This window comes from Cavia porcellus, unplaced genomic scaffold (assembly GCF_034190915.1).
Source record: "Cavia porcellus strain 051 isolate PalLab524CR breed Dunkin Hartley unplaced genomic scaffold, mCavPor4.1 scaffold_18, whole genome shotgun sequence".
Taxonomy (NCBI): domain Eukaryota; kingdom Metazoa; phylum Chordata; class Mammalia; order Rodentia; family Caviidae; genus Cavia; species Cavia porcellus.
In genome coordinates this window covers 45,303,883-45,320,445 of record NW_026947501.1, presented here as the reverse complement: position 1 = coordinate 45,320,445, position 16,563 = coordinate 45,303,883, and the positions used below count along the sequence as shown (strand labels likewise).

The 16,563-nt window shown below is 54.5% G+C and overlaps 1 protein-coding gene across 5 annotated transcripts; it reads left to right on the top strand.

Moving 5' to 3' along the window:
* The first annotated feature begins 458 nt into the window (after positions 1-458).
* On the top strand, positions 459-16,180 carry LOC100734168 (sulfotransferase 1C1-like). 5 transcript variants are annotated; one of them, XM_063229725.1, is made up of 9 exons: positions 479-818; positions 1,965-2,151; positions 3,214-3,405; positions 8,060-8,188; positions 9,442-9,539; positions 13,444-13,570; positions 14,358-14,452; positions 15,412-15,592; positions 15,825-16,180. In XM_063229725.1, exons 2-9 carry the CDS (start codon positions 2,073-2,075, stop codon positions 15,935-15,937), a joined length of 1,014 nt encoding a protein of 337 aa, XP_063085795.1. In that variant the 5' UTR covers positions 479-818; positions 1,965-2,072; the 3' UTR covers positions 15,938-16,180. The 5 variants fall into 5 exon arrangements, with proteins under 5 accessions (XP_063085796.1, XP_063085795.1, XP_003471659.1 ...); XM_063229726.1 differs by lacking the exon at positions 15,825-16,180 and having other exon boundaries at positions 459-818; positions 14,629-15,515; XM_003471611.4 differs by lacking the exon at positions 1,965-2,151 and having other exon boundaries at positions 482-818.
* Positions 16,181-16,563: the final 383 nt, after the last annotated feature.

The window sequence follows — 16,563 nt, the reverse complement described above, 5'->3', positions numbered from 1 at the left end:
CCACAACTGCCTCAAATAAAACCAGCACTTAAGGCTGGACAAGAGTAATTTTAAAAATTGTAGTGAAGTTCACACTGCAAGGAGAATAAAACCCACATACAAAATAACCTTAGTGTGAAGGCAGCTTTAGCCTTAGCAAATGAAAGTCGCAGATTTTCACAAATTGCGAGAGAACCACACACCCCTCCAGAAGGAGGCACTGTAACAGTGGAATCACATCAGGTCCTCAGACAACTGAATCAAGACACCAAATAAAATGCTCAATTTGCAATATCATCAGACGAAAATGGAGCCTTAACCAATCTAGAGAGTGCTCTAAGGCATGTTTAACCTTTGGCATTTCTCTTCTACTCAAATGGAAAACTGTTAGGACAGGGTGTGAGGCTTCCCCACCCCTGGCCTTTGATTGACCTGCACTGCAGGTACAAAGGTGGCAGCAATGTGCCCTGTGATTTCACTCGGAAGTCCTCAGGCAGCCATAGGACAGACTGTTTGGATCCAGAGTGTGCTGTGCCCCAAAGTCACCAGTGCTGGGGTCCGGTGCCTTCACCACTCCTCCTGTCCCTCCCTTGTGGATCCCACGTGGTTGGTGGCCTGATCCCTGCTGCCTTCCTAACCTGTGAGGGAGGAACAGGATTAAAAGGTGAGGGAGGAACAGGATTAAAAGGAGACCGGTCAGGCAGTCCTCGTCCACACTGCCACACAGAGAGCCTCCAGGTGTCCGCTGCCTCTCCAAGGAAGGATCCACATACAGCCAGGCCACCACAGCCTGCTAGCAGCAGAGAGCCAGGGCAGGTCCAGGACTCTCCTGCAGTCTGGTGAGTACCAGTTGGGTATCCCAGGCCAAGCCATAGACCAGAATACACGGGTGTTAGGAGTGGTGAAGGGGTGGCTGCTTTTGACAAAGAAGACCAAAATATGTTTTTCAAAGATATGAAGGAGAGAATATGCTTCTCTAACTTTGGTCCCCAATATTCTAAGGGCTGTGCTGTGGGCTTTGCTGTGATATCAGCCACTGGACCTCAGCAGTACCAGAACTGCAAAACAGGGGCACCCATGGTGAGGGAGAGGGATGGGACACAGGAACCACAGCCACCACGGGGTTGCTGTACCTGGCTTGACTTGGGACCCTCAGCAGGCTTCCAGAGACAATGCAAGTGTGTGGGGACCCAATGCAGAGTTGGATTAGGCAATGAGAGGCCTCCCTGGTCCATCAAGGAGGTGTCCTCCCCAGGTGGCCTGAACCTCACAGCTGTAGGAGCCAGACATGTTTCTTCCTGGGCCAAGACACAGACTTGGCCATGGAACTGGGAGGTCCAGAAGACCAGAGACCGAGGGCTGCTATGGACTGACACCCTCTGCTACTCAGGGCCATAGCCAGCTCAGCCCAATTCCTTCTTCCCGCAAGGAGATCCCACTGGCTAGGTCCAAGAAGGAGGGCTGGAAGGATGCAGGCTGCATCCCTGGCAGCTGCTGCAGGTTCAGAGCCACTTAGCACTAATGGAAAGGTAGGGCACACATTACACCATGCCCAGAACAGCACAGGCGGCCCAGAGTCAGGGCGGAAACCAGCTGTGCCCGCCTCCCTGGAAATTTCTCACCTCTCACTGCTCTTCTATGTCACCAAAGCACTCTCTCAATTTTCTGTGTTCAGATGCACTTCTAAAGAAGGATTTTTTTGTTAATGTTTTATGACCTTGCGTAAGAATTTTAAAAAGCTTGAGACATGTATCCAGTCAAACCCTTTCTGGCAGGGCATAGAATAAAAGAGAATTTTTACTTAAGCCAAAAACAATGGATTAAGAAATGTCCAGTCTGGAGGCTGGAGATTTAGCTCAGCAGCATAAGCGCCTGCCTTACAAGCAGGCAGTCGTGAGTTCGATCCCCGGTACCGATAAAAAGGAAAAAGACAAAAAAAAAAAAAAAATGTCCAGTCTGATTGGATTACTTTAAACTGTCACCAGACCAACACTAAGAAGTTCCTCACACACCACTGGCACTCCGCTAAACACAGAGCCAGGGGGACAGAGGAAAGAAGGCCAGCAGCCTTGACACAGGCAGTTGAACCCTACATGCTCAAAAGGCACCAGGGAGGGCAAGACACAGTGGGGCCCTACAGGAAAAGAAGATGGACTGAGCTGCTGACTACAGGTAAGTCCTCTTCTGCCCTGGCTCTGTAGTCATTTGATGACACAGAGTGTACCTGGAATGCGACCACAGTGACCCTCGGGACAACTTGTGTCCTCCTGGCAGGGGTGCCACGGTGCTGCGTCAGGAACGTTGGCACCTCAGGATCTCTGCAGCTGTCCCAGCCCAGAACCCAGTCTACCTTCTCACCCAGCCTTTGGTTACTTCTCTCCAGTCTCTGCTGAGCTGGAAATGTCCCTAGGCCAGGGCTACCCTTCTGCCTTCTGCTGCCTACACTTGGCACTGCTTGCATGGGCCACCTGGCTTGTGGTCTCAGGGCACGCACCATCCTCTGTGTTCTCTGGAATAGCCCAGACACACTAGAGGCGTGAGTCCTCTGACGTGCCATCCTGTGACTAGGTTCTCAGGAATAGTCCAGCATCACGGGGGTGTGGGCCATGTCTCTGTAGCACAGAGCTGGCAACCCTGCTCTCCCAGAGCCAACTCAGAACCTGGGCATTGTGGGCTCCCCCACAGCACCTGGTGAGAAGAGCTGATACCCCTGGGGCTATGGCAGACACCCTGAATCTCCTGCTGCCTTTCAATGGGTACTAGAGTTTCTCTAAAATGTTTTACTTTTATTATCCCTTGAACTTTAAGACAAAAAAAGATAAAAATATTTTAAAAACCGGAGAGGAAAGAAAATTTTATTATAAAAAGTCTAAGAAAGCCAGTGTGGTCCTCAGTCCCTAGAGCCCCTCCAGCCCCTGCAGCCCCTGCAGCCTCTGCAGCACCTACAGCCCCTGCAGCCTCTTCCAGGTCCCTGTGGGGAATACTGGGGACCCAGCTGTCACTCAGCAGGAGACTTGACAGACACAGACTCAGTGCCAATCCTCAGGGACAGATGCTTGGCACCTCTGTCCTCAAAGAAGGCCAGCGGAGGGTTTAAACCCCAGCCCCACGTCTCCCATGGATCAGCATTAGAACCAGGAGGGTTCCTATATGTCTCTCAGGCCTCTGACAGAGTCATGCCCTAAGGGAGTGATATTTGCTCTTCCAAAGGACCCTGCTTTCCCTCTCTCTAAGAATCCACTAGAACCACCACGATGTCCTTGGAGAAAATGGAAGACCTCCAGCTGGAGGGAAAATACCTGCGGCCAGCAACCAAGGAGGTGAATGGCATCCTCATGACCAAGCTGATCAGTGACAAGTGGGACCAAATCTGGAGCTTCCAGGCCAAGCCTGATGATCTCCTCATCGCAACCTACCCAAAGGCAGGTGGGATGCCTTGCTGTGGCAGCAGCAATGCCAGACACAACCCCTCATATAGGAAATGCAGATTCCACTATGGCTGGGCCTGGAGAGAACAACAGCCAGACTGTCCCTGGGCTCCTTGCCTGCACCCAGAACTCCTGCTCCTGAGTCCCTAAAGGAAACCACTAGGGCGGGGACCCTGGGCCCAGAGAGCTGTCGAGGGGCAAGGTGTGTGGGTGCAGGGCTGAGACACAGACACAGGTTCCCACAGGGGACCCTGCTTCCTCAGCTGACTGTGTGCTGGGAGGACACCAGCACCCACCCTGAGCACAGAGGCCTGGGTCAGAGAGGGGGCCGGCTTCAGCAGAGTCTGCAAAGTTTATAGGACAGCAAGGTGCAGGTGGAGGAATGGGGGCCCAGCTTGGGAACAGAAAGTGAGGGAGAGCTTCAGCTAGAGACCATGGGTGACATTCGGTCTTGTACTGATCAGGCCCACAATCTCCAAAACCACTGGACAGGAAAGGTTTAAATAAAAGAGACAACGTTAGAGCTCAAGGAGATCAAAGGCCTCTAGCAGAATTAGAGATTCTCTGGGGCCTGAGACAAAGAAATTCTCTGGACACTCATATTTATTTGGTTTCACACAAAGGACGGGGATAGAGTGGAAAGCGTCCTTGCATCCCAGGCCTGGGTTCTCCCTGCTGGCTCTGCACAGCACTGGTCCCTGGGCCTGAACTAAACCTGCTCTGTTGCCTCCCAGACTGTCGGGGTCGCTCCCGGCCGGCAGGAAAGACACACGACAAAGTCTGGCGGTGTGCAACCTTGCCTTTATTTGTCTCCGCGTGGGCCCCACGAGGCCTCCTCTCTGCCACCAGCCCTTTCTCGCCGGTGGACTTTCTCTATCTCTCTCTGTGCTTCCTCTGTGTGCTTCTCCTCGTGGCGGGAGAGGCATTTACTTTTATAGGGCAACAGTAGCCAATCAGTTCAAAGCGCGCGATGCGGGCTGACTGGCTAACATCAGTTGTTGCTAGGCAGACTATCTTACAGAGCGGGTTGTTTAAGTCGCCAGCGCAATCAGGGGGCAGGAAGCAGGCGCCAACTTGACTCACTCGATGGGAGGGGCAATCTAGCTCAGGCTCCGCTCCCACCCACAGGCCCTACGTCCGCCAAGTAAGGCGACCGGTGTCGGCGGCTCCCAACATCTCCCCCTATTTTATTTACTTTGAATGAATGTATGCATCGCAGCCCGCCCTGGATTGAGTGCAGAGGCTTATGCCCTGTGTTGAGGCCCACCGTAGGCCCTTGGCTTGGACCCTGGTCGGCCGCCCCCGGGTCTGCCAAGGCCTTGAGACCCTCGTCCTTTTTCCAGGGCCAGGAGTGAACTGGACGGAACCTGGATGCACATAGGCATGCACTCATGCCCCTCCGTGTGATCCCCTCGGAGAGGCATCTAGATCTGGGCAGATTCTAGTAATCCAGCGGCTTTCGTGCGCCATGGGGTAGGGCCTGGCTTAGGTCGAGTCGTGCTGGGGAGGCACGCTCTTACCCGTCATTGACTCACCTACCCTGCTGTGTGGTGTCATTAGGGAAGGAATGCGGAAGACCCGCCACACCTAGACCCGGTCGTAGGCCAGTCGAGCGAGCCATGCGTAGGCCTGGGGGTCATTGTGCCCATCACGGGCTGCTGCCAGGGCCGCATGGGCAACCAGGCGTACTTGACGCCGGGCCGCCGCAAGGCGCCCATTAATAAATGATGTAACCCATCGGAGCAAGAATGGTCCTACAAGTAAGAGCAGAAGCAAGGAGCACAGGGGACCTAACAATGGTAAAACATAGGGGAGCAAGCCATTCCAGGCTCCCCAAAAAGGGATTGTCCTGCAGTTCTTTTAGGGCTCATCTTGTTGTTGGGTCTGCGGTTGGCCTCTGGTGGAACAGGCCTGATCTTCAGTCGAGGGACTTGTCGCAACCTCTCTGGGACCCACAGTGGTTCTCGTCCCGATTCCTGCAGAAAAACACAAACCGCGCCTCGGTTCCAGCTAACCACTGGATCCGGGCCCATCCATTGTCATGCCATAGATAACCTCGCCTTTGGAGGCAGGCCTTGGCTTACTCCCCCTTTTTGTTTTTTATTTTTTATTTTTTATTTTTTTTTATTTTTGGTCTTTTTCGTTTTTTTTTTTTTTTTTTTTTTTTTTTATCGGTGCCAGGGATCGAACTCGCGATTGCCTGCTTACAAGGCAGGCGCTTATGCCGCTGAGCTAAATCCCCAGCCCCCGTTTCCTCGACCGGCGTTTTTCTCAGCCTGCTCGGCAGAGTAGCCGCCCATGAAAATACCGTCCGCCCCGCGGCGCAACGTAGGACGGCGATCGCGACAGAGTGGAACGGGGCGTCACTTCCTGTGCCGGCTGAGAGAAGGGAGGGTTCCCTGTAGCGGCCTCTCGGCAGGGAGCCGCTTTTGGAGAAGAGCTCCAGGGCGGAGCGGATGGCTCTCTATCTCCTCCCCGCCAGAGAGCGCTCGGGGGCCCTTTTTCCTCTCTCTGCTTTTTTCGAGCGGCGCACGCACACAATTCGCGGCGCAACTCGGCATAGGAGTCAAGGCACGCATGTATCATTTCCCACAGGGGGCGAATAGCCGGCGAAATATCGCCTCCCAATTCCGCCGAGGCGAGGTCCCCGCCTAACTTCTCCCATGATGGCAGGTTTAAATGCCCCGTGGGTAAAAACCAGGGAGCTACCCTATCTACCTCTGCTATGAATAGTTCCAGTGTTTTTTGACCTACCCTGAGGTCTCTAGCTTTTAAAAGCTTTCTAAGGGCCTTTACCAAGGGCCGCGCCTCTGCGCTCGGTAAATTACCCATCCTCAACCTCTAAGGGCTGTAACTCACCGCGTGTGACTTAGAGAACCCGTCACCTACGCGTGAGCCTGAGGGGAGTCTAAAAGCCCTGTAGGTGCGCGCCACCCAGAGCCCAGGCTTATCCCCAACTCACCTGTCCGGCAGCACCACGCTGGAGCGTTGCACACCACCGCCGTGTCTCGGGGTTGATCAGTCCCCGTACGGGCCACCAAATGTCGGGGTCGCTCCCGACCGGCAGGAAAGACACACGACAAAGTCTGGCGGTGTGCAACCTTGCCTTTATTTGTCTCCGCGTGGGCCCCGCGAGGCCTCCTCTCTGCCACCAGCCCTTTCTCGCCGGTGGACTTTCTCTATCTCTCTCTGTGCTTCCTCTGTGTGCTTCTCCTCGTGGCGGGAGAGGCATTTACTTTTATAGGGCAACAGTAGCCAATCAGTTCAAAGCGCGCGATGCGGGCTGACTGGCTAACATCAGTTGTTGCTAGGCAGACTATCTTACAGAGCGGGTTGTTTAAGTCGCCAGCGCAATCAGGGGGCAGGAAGCAGGCGCCAACTTGACTCACTCGATGGGAGGGGCAATCTAGCTCAGGCTCCGCTCCCACCCACAGGCCCTACGTCCGCCAAGTAAGGCGACCGGTGTCGGCGGCTCCCAACACCAGACAGCCTTCTCCCCATCACCACACAGTCCAGGACTTTGGATCCCTCCCCTCATTCACTGCTGGGTCCTCCTGCTAGCCAAGACATATGGGCCAGCCCCCACCATTCCTCACCTGGCCTCAAACACTGGCACCTTGCACACCTGGCACAATGCACTCGCAGCCACTCGCACGCTGGGCACCCATTCCCACACCTGCAGCCCATTCCCACACCTGCAGCCCATTCCCATCTCCTGCTCATCCTGGGGTTCCTGGGGTTCTCTGTTCCTTGCAGCCAAACCGAGCCCTGACACAGAGCAAGGCTGTGAACAGCTCTGGGTTCAAGGGTCTCTTGACCTGACAGGGAGAGCTGGTCCCCCACCCTGGATTCCTTTTCTTCTCTGCCACTCTTGGTGTCTCTGGCATGCATCTGCCTTACAGTGACATGTGATGGGAGGCTGAGAGAGCTGCGCTGAGCAACCCTGGCTCTCTCTAACTCTCCATGTCCTTGGTTTCAGGTGGCTTTTGATACTAAAGCCCAATGTGATAGCTGCAGTTCCAACCAGAATAGCAAGGAAGTAGAAATAGAGAAATAGTTGTTTTACTTTCCTTTAATAAAGAAAATGTCATGGAACTTAGTGGCCTGGCCCCATCTCCAGTTTCTAGAAAGCCTGAATCATGTAGCCCTGGCCAAAAGCACCTACATGCCCACCTAGCATCTGAAGGCGTCTTCATTTAGAAGAAAATAGAGGGGCAGTGAGCTAAGATGTTGTCCCTGCCTGTCTCCTCCTGAGAAGCTAGCTAGGTGTGTTGGCAGACTCAGGAGGCTGGGGCAGGAGGCTTTTGAGGAGTTTAAGGCAAGCCTGAACTACAAACAAAAACCCTGTCTCAGGAGAACATGCAAATAAAGGACCTTTAGAGTAACGCATGGTGAACTCACTCTGCATGTCGCTGCATCCCTCTAACCCATAGTGAGTCAAGACAAATCTGTCAGGGACAGAGCCTCAGTGATAAGCAGAGCATAGCTGTTTCCAGGCAGCACCTGTTGCTAACATAGGGACTGTGAGCACAGGAGCCTGCCTGCCCAACCTGGGTGCCACTCGGAGGATGTGACCTCATTCCCAGCCCTGTACCCGTGACCGAGCCATGAGTACGTGAGCGTGAGGAGCAAGTCTGTCCCGGCCCTTCTAGGCACAACCTGGACTCAGGAGATCGTGGACATGATCCAGCATGACGGGGATGAGCTCAAGTGCCAGCGCAACATCACCTACGAAATGCACCCATTCATTGAGTGGGAGATGCCACCGCCCCTCAAGTCAGGTGAGTGACAGAGGAGGCCTGGCCACAAGGGCTGCAGGAGGCCTATCTTGGATGGGTGGGAGGTTATGACAGAGGCTTAGGTTCTGTTGAGCAGCTGAAAGGGGTCCAAGTGCTGTTCCTGAAACGCAGGACATGGTGGCCCAGAACAGACACTTCTGGGCCCTGGCACATGGGAAAGGCCTTAAAGCACCTGAGGGGCAAGAGCATATTCAGGGCCTCTGCTTCCCGAGACCTAAGGATAAAGCATTGCAGGGTGTTCCTGGGGTGTGGTGAAGCCCTGGAGGGACCCAGCATCAGGTCTTTTGGTCACAGGGTAGGAGTCCCCCTCACAAGGGACAGAGTACTTCACCTTCTCTCTGCTCCTTCACCCCCAGCCCAGATCCAATGGTTTATCTGCTTCTTCCCTGCTTCAATGTGCACACACCCCAGGCCCAGGAATAGTACCACCAACCCTGACCACACCCACAAACCCAGTGCAAAGCAACCTTTCTTCGATAGCTGAGTCTGCACAAGGGCTTGCTGAGTGCCAGGCACTGGCTGACAGCCCTGGTCTGGGGGCAGCAGAACCTTCTTAGCAGAGGGAGCTGACACAGCCTTTCACATTGCTACGATTAGTGAAAGAAACTGGCCCCCCTGAGAGAGGCCAGACACACACATGTCAGACATGCACCATGGCTCTCTGTGGGACAGATATCCTACTGTACAGCACAGTGGAGCAGAGGTCTGGGGTCTGGGGATCAGGTGACAAGACCGAGTACAGTGAGGCAGGGCCAAGGCCTGTGGTCCAGAGCATAGGACAACCGGTGCTGTAACGTGCCCTCACTGTGACCTGTGATGAACTAGAGGAAAGGACCTCAGAGTCCCGACAAGGAGAGGTGGAAGGATTGATGCTTACCCCATGAGCACACTGCACAGGGGTCCCAGGTCACCACACTGCCACCCTGTCCTACACAAGGTCCTGAGTCAGCACACTGCACTGATCCCTGTGTTTTGTTTTGTTTTGTTTTGTTTTGTTTTGTTTTGTTTTGTTTTGTTTTGTTTTGTTGTTGGGAGCAAAGGGGACTGAAGATTGAACTCATGACCTCAGGCTGGCCAGGCAGGCACTTCTGCCACTGAGCTGAACCTCCAGCACCTATGACTCTATTTTGGAAAGGCCCTGTGTAGGCCCATAGAGTTCAACCCTGGAATGACTCAAATCCCTGTTGGGGGCTTCTGCTGTGGGGGCGCATGTCTGTAAGGACCTTTCCTCCCAGGTCTGGAGCTGGCCGATGCAATGCCATCGCCCAGGACACTGAAGACGCACCTGCCCGCACAGCTGCTGCCACCCTCCTTCTGGAAGGAAAACTGCAAGGTAGGGGGGCCCAGTCCTCCAAGGATCACATCCCCAGCAGGCCAGAGAGGGTCCCCACCTGAGTAGCATCAGCATGAGGAGGGAACTGGGCACCTGGCGGTGTGACCCGTGAGCCCACATACCCATTCCCCTCCCTTTGGAACATGAGCCTGGGAACACATTGGGAGGCCCAGGCAGTTTATTCTGATCATCTGCCAACCACATCACCTTCAGAATGGCTGCTGGGTGGCAGAAAGCAGGTGGCATGGCCAGGATTCATCTGACTGGCTGGGGAGCCACCAGGGACTGGAGAAGCCCCGCTCAGGGTGCCTGGGTGGGTTCTGGATCTGTGATGTTGGGGCCTGCGTGGTCCCTGCCCCTTCCTCTCTGTGGTCTTCCTTACTCTGCTCTCTGGCTGACAATAAGTGAGAAACTGTCCTACTGAACCTGTCTGTCCACCAGGATGCCCCTGCCTTGGAGGCAACAAACCATAAATAGCTTCCCTGAATCCATGGGACAAATAAACCTCACCTCTTGGCAACTGTGGGTGTTGGAAAATTTGTCACAGCAACAGGAAAGCTGACTGATAAATAGAGGTCTCCTGAGCAATTTTGGTGTCTTTGTTTGGATCCCTAAAGAAGAAGGACCAGGAGGACAGGGCCATGAAAGAGGCCCACATGGGAGACCCATGAGGGGATGTGGGGCAAAGTGAAGAGGACTGGAGAGCAGAGGAGGAAGGAGCACAGAGCCACGAGCTGTATTTCGCCCTGAGCAAGGCTCCTCGTGCTGCTCTAAGTCCCCTGGAGCCATGGAACCGCTGCCAGCCTCCCTGTCCCTGCTTCTGGCTCTCAAGGACCTTTGGAAATGCAGCCCTCCAGGGACAGTGGGCTCAGGGGAGTAGGGGGGATGTGCTCACAGACAGAGACCCCGAAGCTGCTCAGTGCCCCCTTCCACTACCCAAAGGGCCCACATAGATCAGATGTCCATAGGCCAGCTCTGCTCCCCCAGGAAGAGAGATCAGATTTCTCCAGCAGGTGGAAGCTTCGTCCACAGTTGCAGAGCCTGTGTCCACCAGGGAAGCTCCAGGGGTGTTTTCCCTCTGCTTCCTCTGGTTGGAAAACCCACCTTATTCTGATACCTCCTCATTCAGGTTCTATAAATGCAGGGTATGTGGAGTTAGCTCCCATTTCCCTCTGATAGCTGCTTCCCCAGCAAGTCTTAAACTCAATGAAATATCGAATACAAACCAAATGTAACGTAAGAATCTGCACTAATCCAGGCGGGATACAGAGGCCTGACATCCCAGCACACCAGGATACTAAGGCAGAAGGATCACAAGTTCAAGCACAGCTGGGGCAGCTTAGAGAAGCTCTGTCTCAAAGTACAAAACTTTTTAAAGAGCTAGGGATGCAGCTGAGGGTGAAGGCTTGGGGTTCAATTTCCAGTACCAAAGGAAAAAGAGCCATGGAAATGCGACCAACCTGTCAGCAGGACCTGCCCATCCTCCTTGTCTTCCAGGCAACCTGCTTGGGAAGCCCGATTGCCAGAACCTCTGGGAGAGTGGGCCATGATTAGAGAGGGCCTAGAAGCCTGCTCTCCTCCCCTTCCACACCAGAAACTCAGCATTGGGGTCTTCCATCAGGAGCGCCCCCTTCTGTGAAGAGCCCAGGCCAAGGGAAGCCCTGCTCTGCGGGCTGAGTGAAGGATCTTGTGGCTTACCCACCTCCTCTCTGCACGCGGCCAGCAAAGGCATAGAGTCACACCCAACCCACTGTCGCCCAGTCCCTGCACGCCTTCGCGGTCACACCTGCACCAGTCTGACTGTGACACGCTCACTGTTTCTCCCTGCACTTCTGCTATCCCTGCTGCTCGGTGCCCTGTGTCATTTCAAAATCTCATCAAGGACACAAGGCCCCTTGTCAGACCTTCACCCTGATGCCTCCTGGTGGTAAATTGGATCCTCTGGGGAACGTGAACCCCAGTGGCAGCGCCTCCCTTGCCCACTGAGCTTGTGGGTTCTGTGAGTAGGAAGTCACATGAGACAGCTGAGCCGAATCTCCATGTTTTGCTGGCACACGGTGCCCAACCTGGTGCTGAGACATGTCCATTTGCTGATCAGCCAAGCCCTAAATCTCACTCCCAAGCCATGACCCTCAGGGAGTAACCATGGTGAGGGTCTCGAGATGGACGATTGTCCCAAGTTGCCTGGGCTGTAGCCACTCCAAGGGTCTTCACCGAAGGACTGAGGCAAATGCAGGGTTGCCACTGAAGGGAGGATTCGGCGTGAGCCTAGAACAATGATCACAGGATGGATCCAGAGCTGGAGACTGCAAGAGACTTCAGAGGCCCAAGGTGACATGGTAATAAGCATCCTCCAGATCCTCCAGGAGGACTCAGTGGAAGCAGCCACTGGAAATGCAAGAAGGCAGATCTGCATTGTGCTAAGCCAGGAAATTCATGTTGCTTGTCAGAGGAGAGGGTGGAGGCTGACACAGATCAACAGACTGTAGGAAACTGCCAGCCAGTGCAGTCCCTACTGCAGTGTACACGTGTCTGTGCTGTTCGGTTCCCAGGCTTCTATTTCCAGTGACCCAGGCCTTGAGAGCAAGCCCACATAGGCATCAGGAAACGTAGCGCATAACACACTTACACAGGATGAAGACATGGCCATTGCTGCATTCTTCCTAGGCTGCTAGCTGCTTCCTCCAACTTGGGATAGAAATCCAGTGTGAGGAGGGGCAGAGACACAAAACCATGCTGAGCTGAATGGTGAGAGGTGGGCATGCCACACGGGAGGCATGAGATGTGGCCACTCACTGAGAGGAATCACTCAGGAGATGCATGAGACACTGGAGAAAACCAAGTCAGTCAGCAAAGACCCAACCTAGGTGGCTGAAGTCAGACAGGCTCCTGTGGGCTCAGGGATCTGAGGTCCACTCCATTTGACCTCTCGTGGCAGGGAGAGGTGAGACACAGCCAGGTCTCGCAGTCCCTCAGGGCTCTTTCCTGGTAATCCAGGGATCTCCCTCTATGTCTTGTGTTCTAGAGGTCCACTGTGCCCACCAGAAGCCTACCCGGGAACCACACCTTACCCGGGGGTCAGGAACAGCACCATGGACCTAAAACTGCAGCTTTGCAATGAGCATGCACAATTCCCACAGGATCCCCTGGGCAGGGGCAGCAAGCATGAGGCTGAGTCAGCTGTCCTTCACCAACCCAGGCCTGTCAGGGAGAAGACCCCACTCCTACAGTCCACAAAGACTCAGCACTGCCCAGGCCCAGGCTGCATCTGTCAATGCACAGTAGCAGCGTGATCCCCTGAAGGCTGAGGTCAGCTCCTGGTATGACGCAGGGGGACTCAGTGCCCCTTGGGCTCCTCTCAGCCTCGGACTCCTTGTGCAGCAGATCTGGGACTCCATGTTTCTCAGGCTTAATACCACATGCCCCAGGGTCTGAATGTGGTGCTCCCAGACCCACACACTGACTCTGCGCAGCAGGAGGTAGGGGTTGCAGAGGTGGTGCAGTGCAGGGCAGGCTCCTGAGTGGGATGTGACACCCGTGTACAGGAAGCAGCCCTCGCCGCAGGCCACACTCACAGACACCTTGGTCTTGTCCTTCCAGCCTCAGGAATTAACTGCATGATGCAGATGCTCTTGCTCTGAGACCCTGGTACATGCTGTTTTGTTTACCAGGCTTGGGGCAAGAGCTGTGTTCATGCAAACCAGGACACTTTCAGGACAGAATGCACTGGTCATTCTGAGCACACAGCTGTGACCCAGAGCTGTCCCTGGGCCCCCAGGGGCTAAAAGCACCCCCATATTCTGTTATGCGGGCAAGTGGACTGGTCTAAATTCTACAGAAGGCTTCCTGAGAGCCCTGACCCATGATGTCTCTGTTTGTTTCTGTCTTTGCTGGCTGGCTACAGATCATCTACGTGGCTAGAAATGCCAAGGACTGCCTGGTGTCCTACTACCATTTTTACAGGATGAATAAGGCATTGCCTGAACCTGGCACTTGGGAGGAGTACATTGAAGCCTACAAGGCCGGAAAAGGCAAGTGAAAGGAAGCGAGGCCTGTATTTCTCATCATCTCCTGACATCAGGAGAGAATGTGTCCACTTCATGACTGGGCCCACTGAGGCCCCATGGTCCTACAGATGATACACTGCTGTCATCTGGGACAATTAAGGGAGAAACGAGGGCTGATAGGGCTTCTGAGGGGAGCCCCAGGTGCCTGGAACAGGAGATGGCCACTCCACTTCAACCAGAGTCAAGACCACGAGCTCCCGGGAGAAACCAGAGGTGACAATGGCAGTGCCCATTGTCCCTGCTCTCCTCCTGCCCCTGACCAACCAAGCCCAGCCATATGCACAGTCAGGGCAACCCAGTGACAGTGTGCAAGTAAGCTGCCAGCCTTCCACAGGTTGAGTCACTGCTGAGAGCACCTCTCCCTCCACCGCCACCCCAGCCCTGGCCTCAGGCATGGGAACTGCAGGTGTCCACAGTGAGACTTTCCCAAATCACCCTGCCAGCAAACACTCACTAGCTGCCACAGATCTGTGCAAAGAGCAGCCTGGGAGGAAAACAAAGACTCTGCCCCAGCCGAGAGGCAGTATCTCAGGAGGGGGAGGTTCAGGACAGACCCAATCCCAGGAATCCAGAATCGTAAGATAAGCACCCTAAATATTCTACAAAAAAAAAAAAAAAAAAAAAAAAACCTGGGTTCTCCACCAGCAAGACTCCTGCTATGGTCTCTGTCCCTATGATGTCCTCTCTATCTGAGCCAGCTGTGCTCCTGCTGCAAATTTCTAGCTGCCCTGACACCACCTGTCTCCCACAGTGCTCTGGGGTTCCTGGTATGACCACGTGAAGGGGTGGTGGGACCGGAAGGACCAGCACCGCATCCTCTACCTCTTCTATGAGGACATGAAGGAGGTGAGGCTGTGCAGCATCCCCTGAAGCTCCCCATCCAGAGTGAAAGTTCCAGCCAAGCCCCGAGGGTACCTGGCACTGAGCTGAACCCTCCTTCCCTCTTTCCAGCTCAGTGTTGCCCCCAAGAACTCTGTCCCTCCCCTGGCCTTCCGCACTTCTCAGGCATCTTCCTTCCCCAGAGAAAGCCCAGCCACATTGCCAGGCCAACCTGCGGGATACCAGGAGCCTTGTTTCTCTGCCTGAGAGATGGCATGGAGTCTCTCCCTGGAGGTTACCTCACAGAGCCCTGCCATCCTACTGCTGAAGCTGTGCTGGAGACACTCAGGGTCCATGCCCCTCATCCACACTCAGAGCATCATCACTCACGGAGCTTAGGCTGAACAAACACAGGCAGCCAGAGCTGCTCCCTCCCCGCTGCCCTGGGAGAATGGCACCCCAGATCCAACCCCAAGATCTCATGGAGCAGATCTCTGGGCTGCTCCAGATTATAAAAGTACATCCTGGGCCAAAATTGAGAGAACCTGAAATGGAATGGGAAGTTTCGTGCCTTGCCTTTCTGTGTCTGTTATTTCCAGTCATTCTCCTATTGGTCTTCAATGAGGATCAGAGACAATTTTTTGGCACATCTCACCGTGCAGATAGGAGTTTGTCCCTCTGACCAACACTGCCCCTTCCAGAGGGATCTCCCAGAGACCCTTCTCCAGATCCCCGGCTTATCTGGTGCCAGGAAGCAAGGACTGGCTCAGCAAGGAGCCACAAGGCTCCTCTGGTGGCAGAAACAGCCCTGGTCTGCTGCTGCTGCTGCTGTGGCATCCGGGCACCACAGTGCCTCACACTGGTTCCTCTTGGGAATTGTTTGCTGACCATGTTTGAATTGTCCCTTAGCTCATCCCTCCCCAAAATGAACATCCTTCCTGAAGGGAGACCCAAATTCTTGTTTCTTATAACTGTTACACACACAGGACCCAAAGAGGGAAATTCGGAAGATCCTCAAGTTCCTAGAGAAAGAGGTCACCGAAGAAGTCCTGGACAAGATCGTCTACCACACTTCCTTCCAGATGATGAAGAACAATCCAATGGCCAACTACAGTACTCTGCCCACCAGCGTCATGGACCACTCCATCTCCCCTTTCATGAGGAAAGGTAAGGCCTTGGCATCTTGAGCACCGAGCACCACCTCTGGGTCCTGAGGCAACTCCTGCATCCTTCCTCTTGTTCCTGTTGGCATCACCACTGTGCAGTTTGCAGAGGCCCCTTCCTATTTCCTCCCATCCCCCCTGCTCCTCCTATTCATCTTCCATGGCTGCTGGTCCCCAGGGTGCACGCCCAATCCTCCTGGTGCTCTGCAGCACCACTGAGTCCTGTCTCACTCCAGGGATGCCCGGGGACTGGAAGAACCACTTCACTGTGGCCCAGAGTGAAGCCTTTGATAAGGACTACAGGGAGAAGATGGCAGGGAGCACCCTGACCTTCCGCATGGAGATCTGAGGGTTCAAGGTCAGGGCGGCTCAGCCCTGGGCCTCTAGACTTCACTCACTTAAGCCTGCAGTCTGAAAGATTCTGGACAGACCCCTTCCTCCATCCGAAGACATCTTCCCGTAGGTGCTAGGCCACTATGCCTGGCTCCTCAGCATGACCAGCCCGAGTGAGACGTTTCCTGCCATGTTAGAGGTCAGCCCTGTGGACCCTGTGCCTGCCCAACTCAGGCAAAATAAACAAAGATCAGCTCCACTGCTCCTCCACAATTCTCTGGTCTCTCCAAGGTGAACCTCAGGGAGAGGAAAGGAGTAATTTCTACCCAGGAGCCTGGATACAGGGACAGTACTATAAGGGAGATGCTGAGCAGTGGGACTTCATCCTGCACACGCTCAGCTGACCTCAGCAGCACAGAGCACCTGAACAGGCATAAAGCATAGGTCCCAAGGCATGGAGGTCCGAGGTTCATGGCCCTCACCAGGTCAGGCCCTTCCTTGATCCACACAGGAAGGGGCAGGGCCCACACTCACCCCTGTTGAACATTCCTCAGTCTCAGCACTGACCAGGGGCCATCTGTACTCTTCTGGACATCGGCTCCTGGGACCCCCAGAAGATCCGAAAGGCGGTCCACAGACAAA

Coding starts and splice junctions, on each gene's coding strand:
- LOC100734168 (XM_063229725.1), top strand. CDS start 2,073: ATGCTCAAAAGGCACCAGGGAGGGCAAGACACAGTGGGGCCCTACAGG. Junction 2,152..3,213: donor GACTGAGCTGCTGACTACAG/GTAAGTCCTCTT, acceptor CCTCTCTCTAAG/AATCCACTAGAACCACCACG. Junction 13,571..14,357: donor AGCCTACAAGGCCGGAAAAG/GCAAGTGAAAGG, acceptor TGTCTCCCACAG/TGCTCTGGGGTTCCTGGTAT.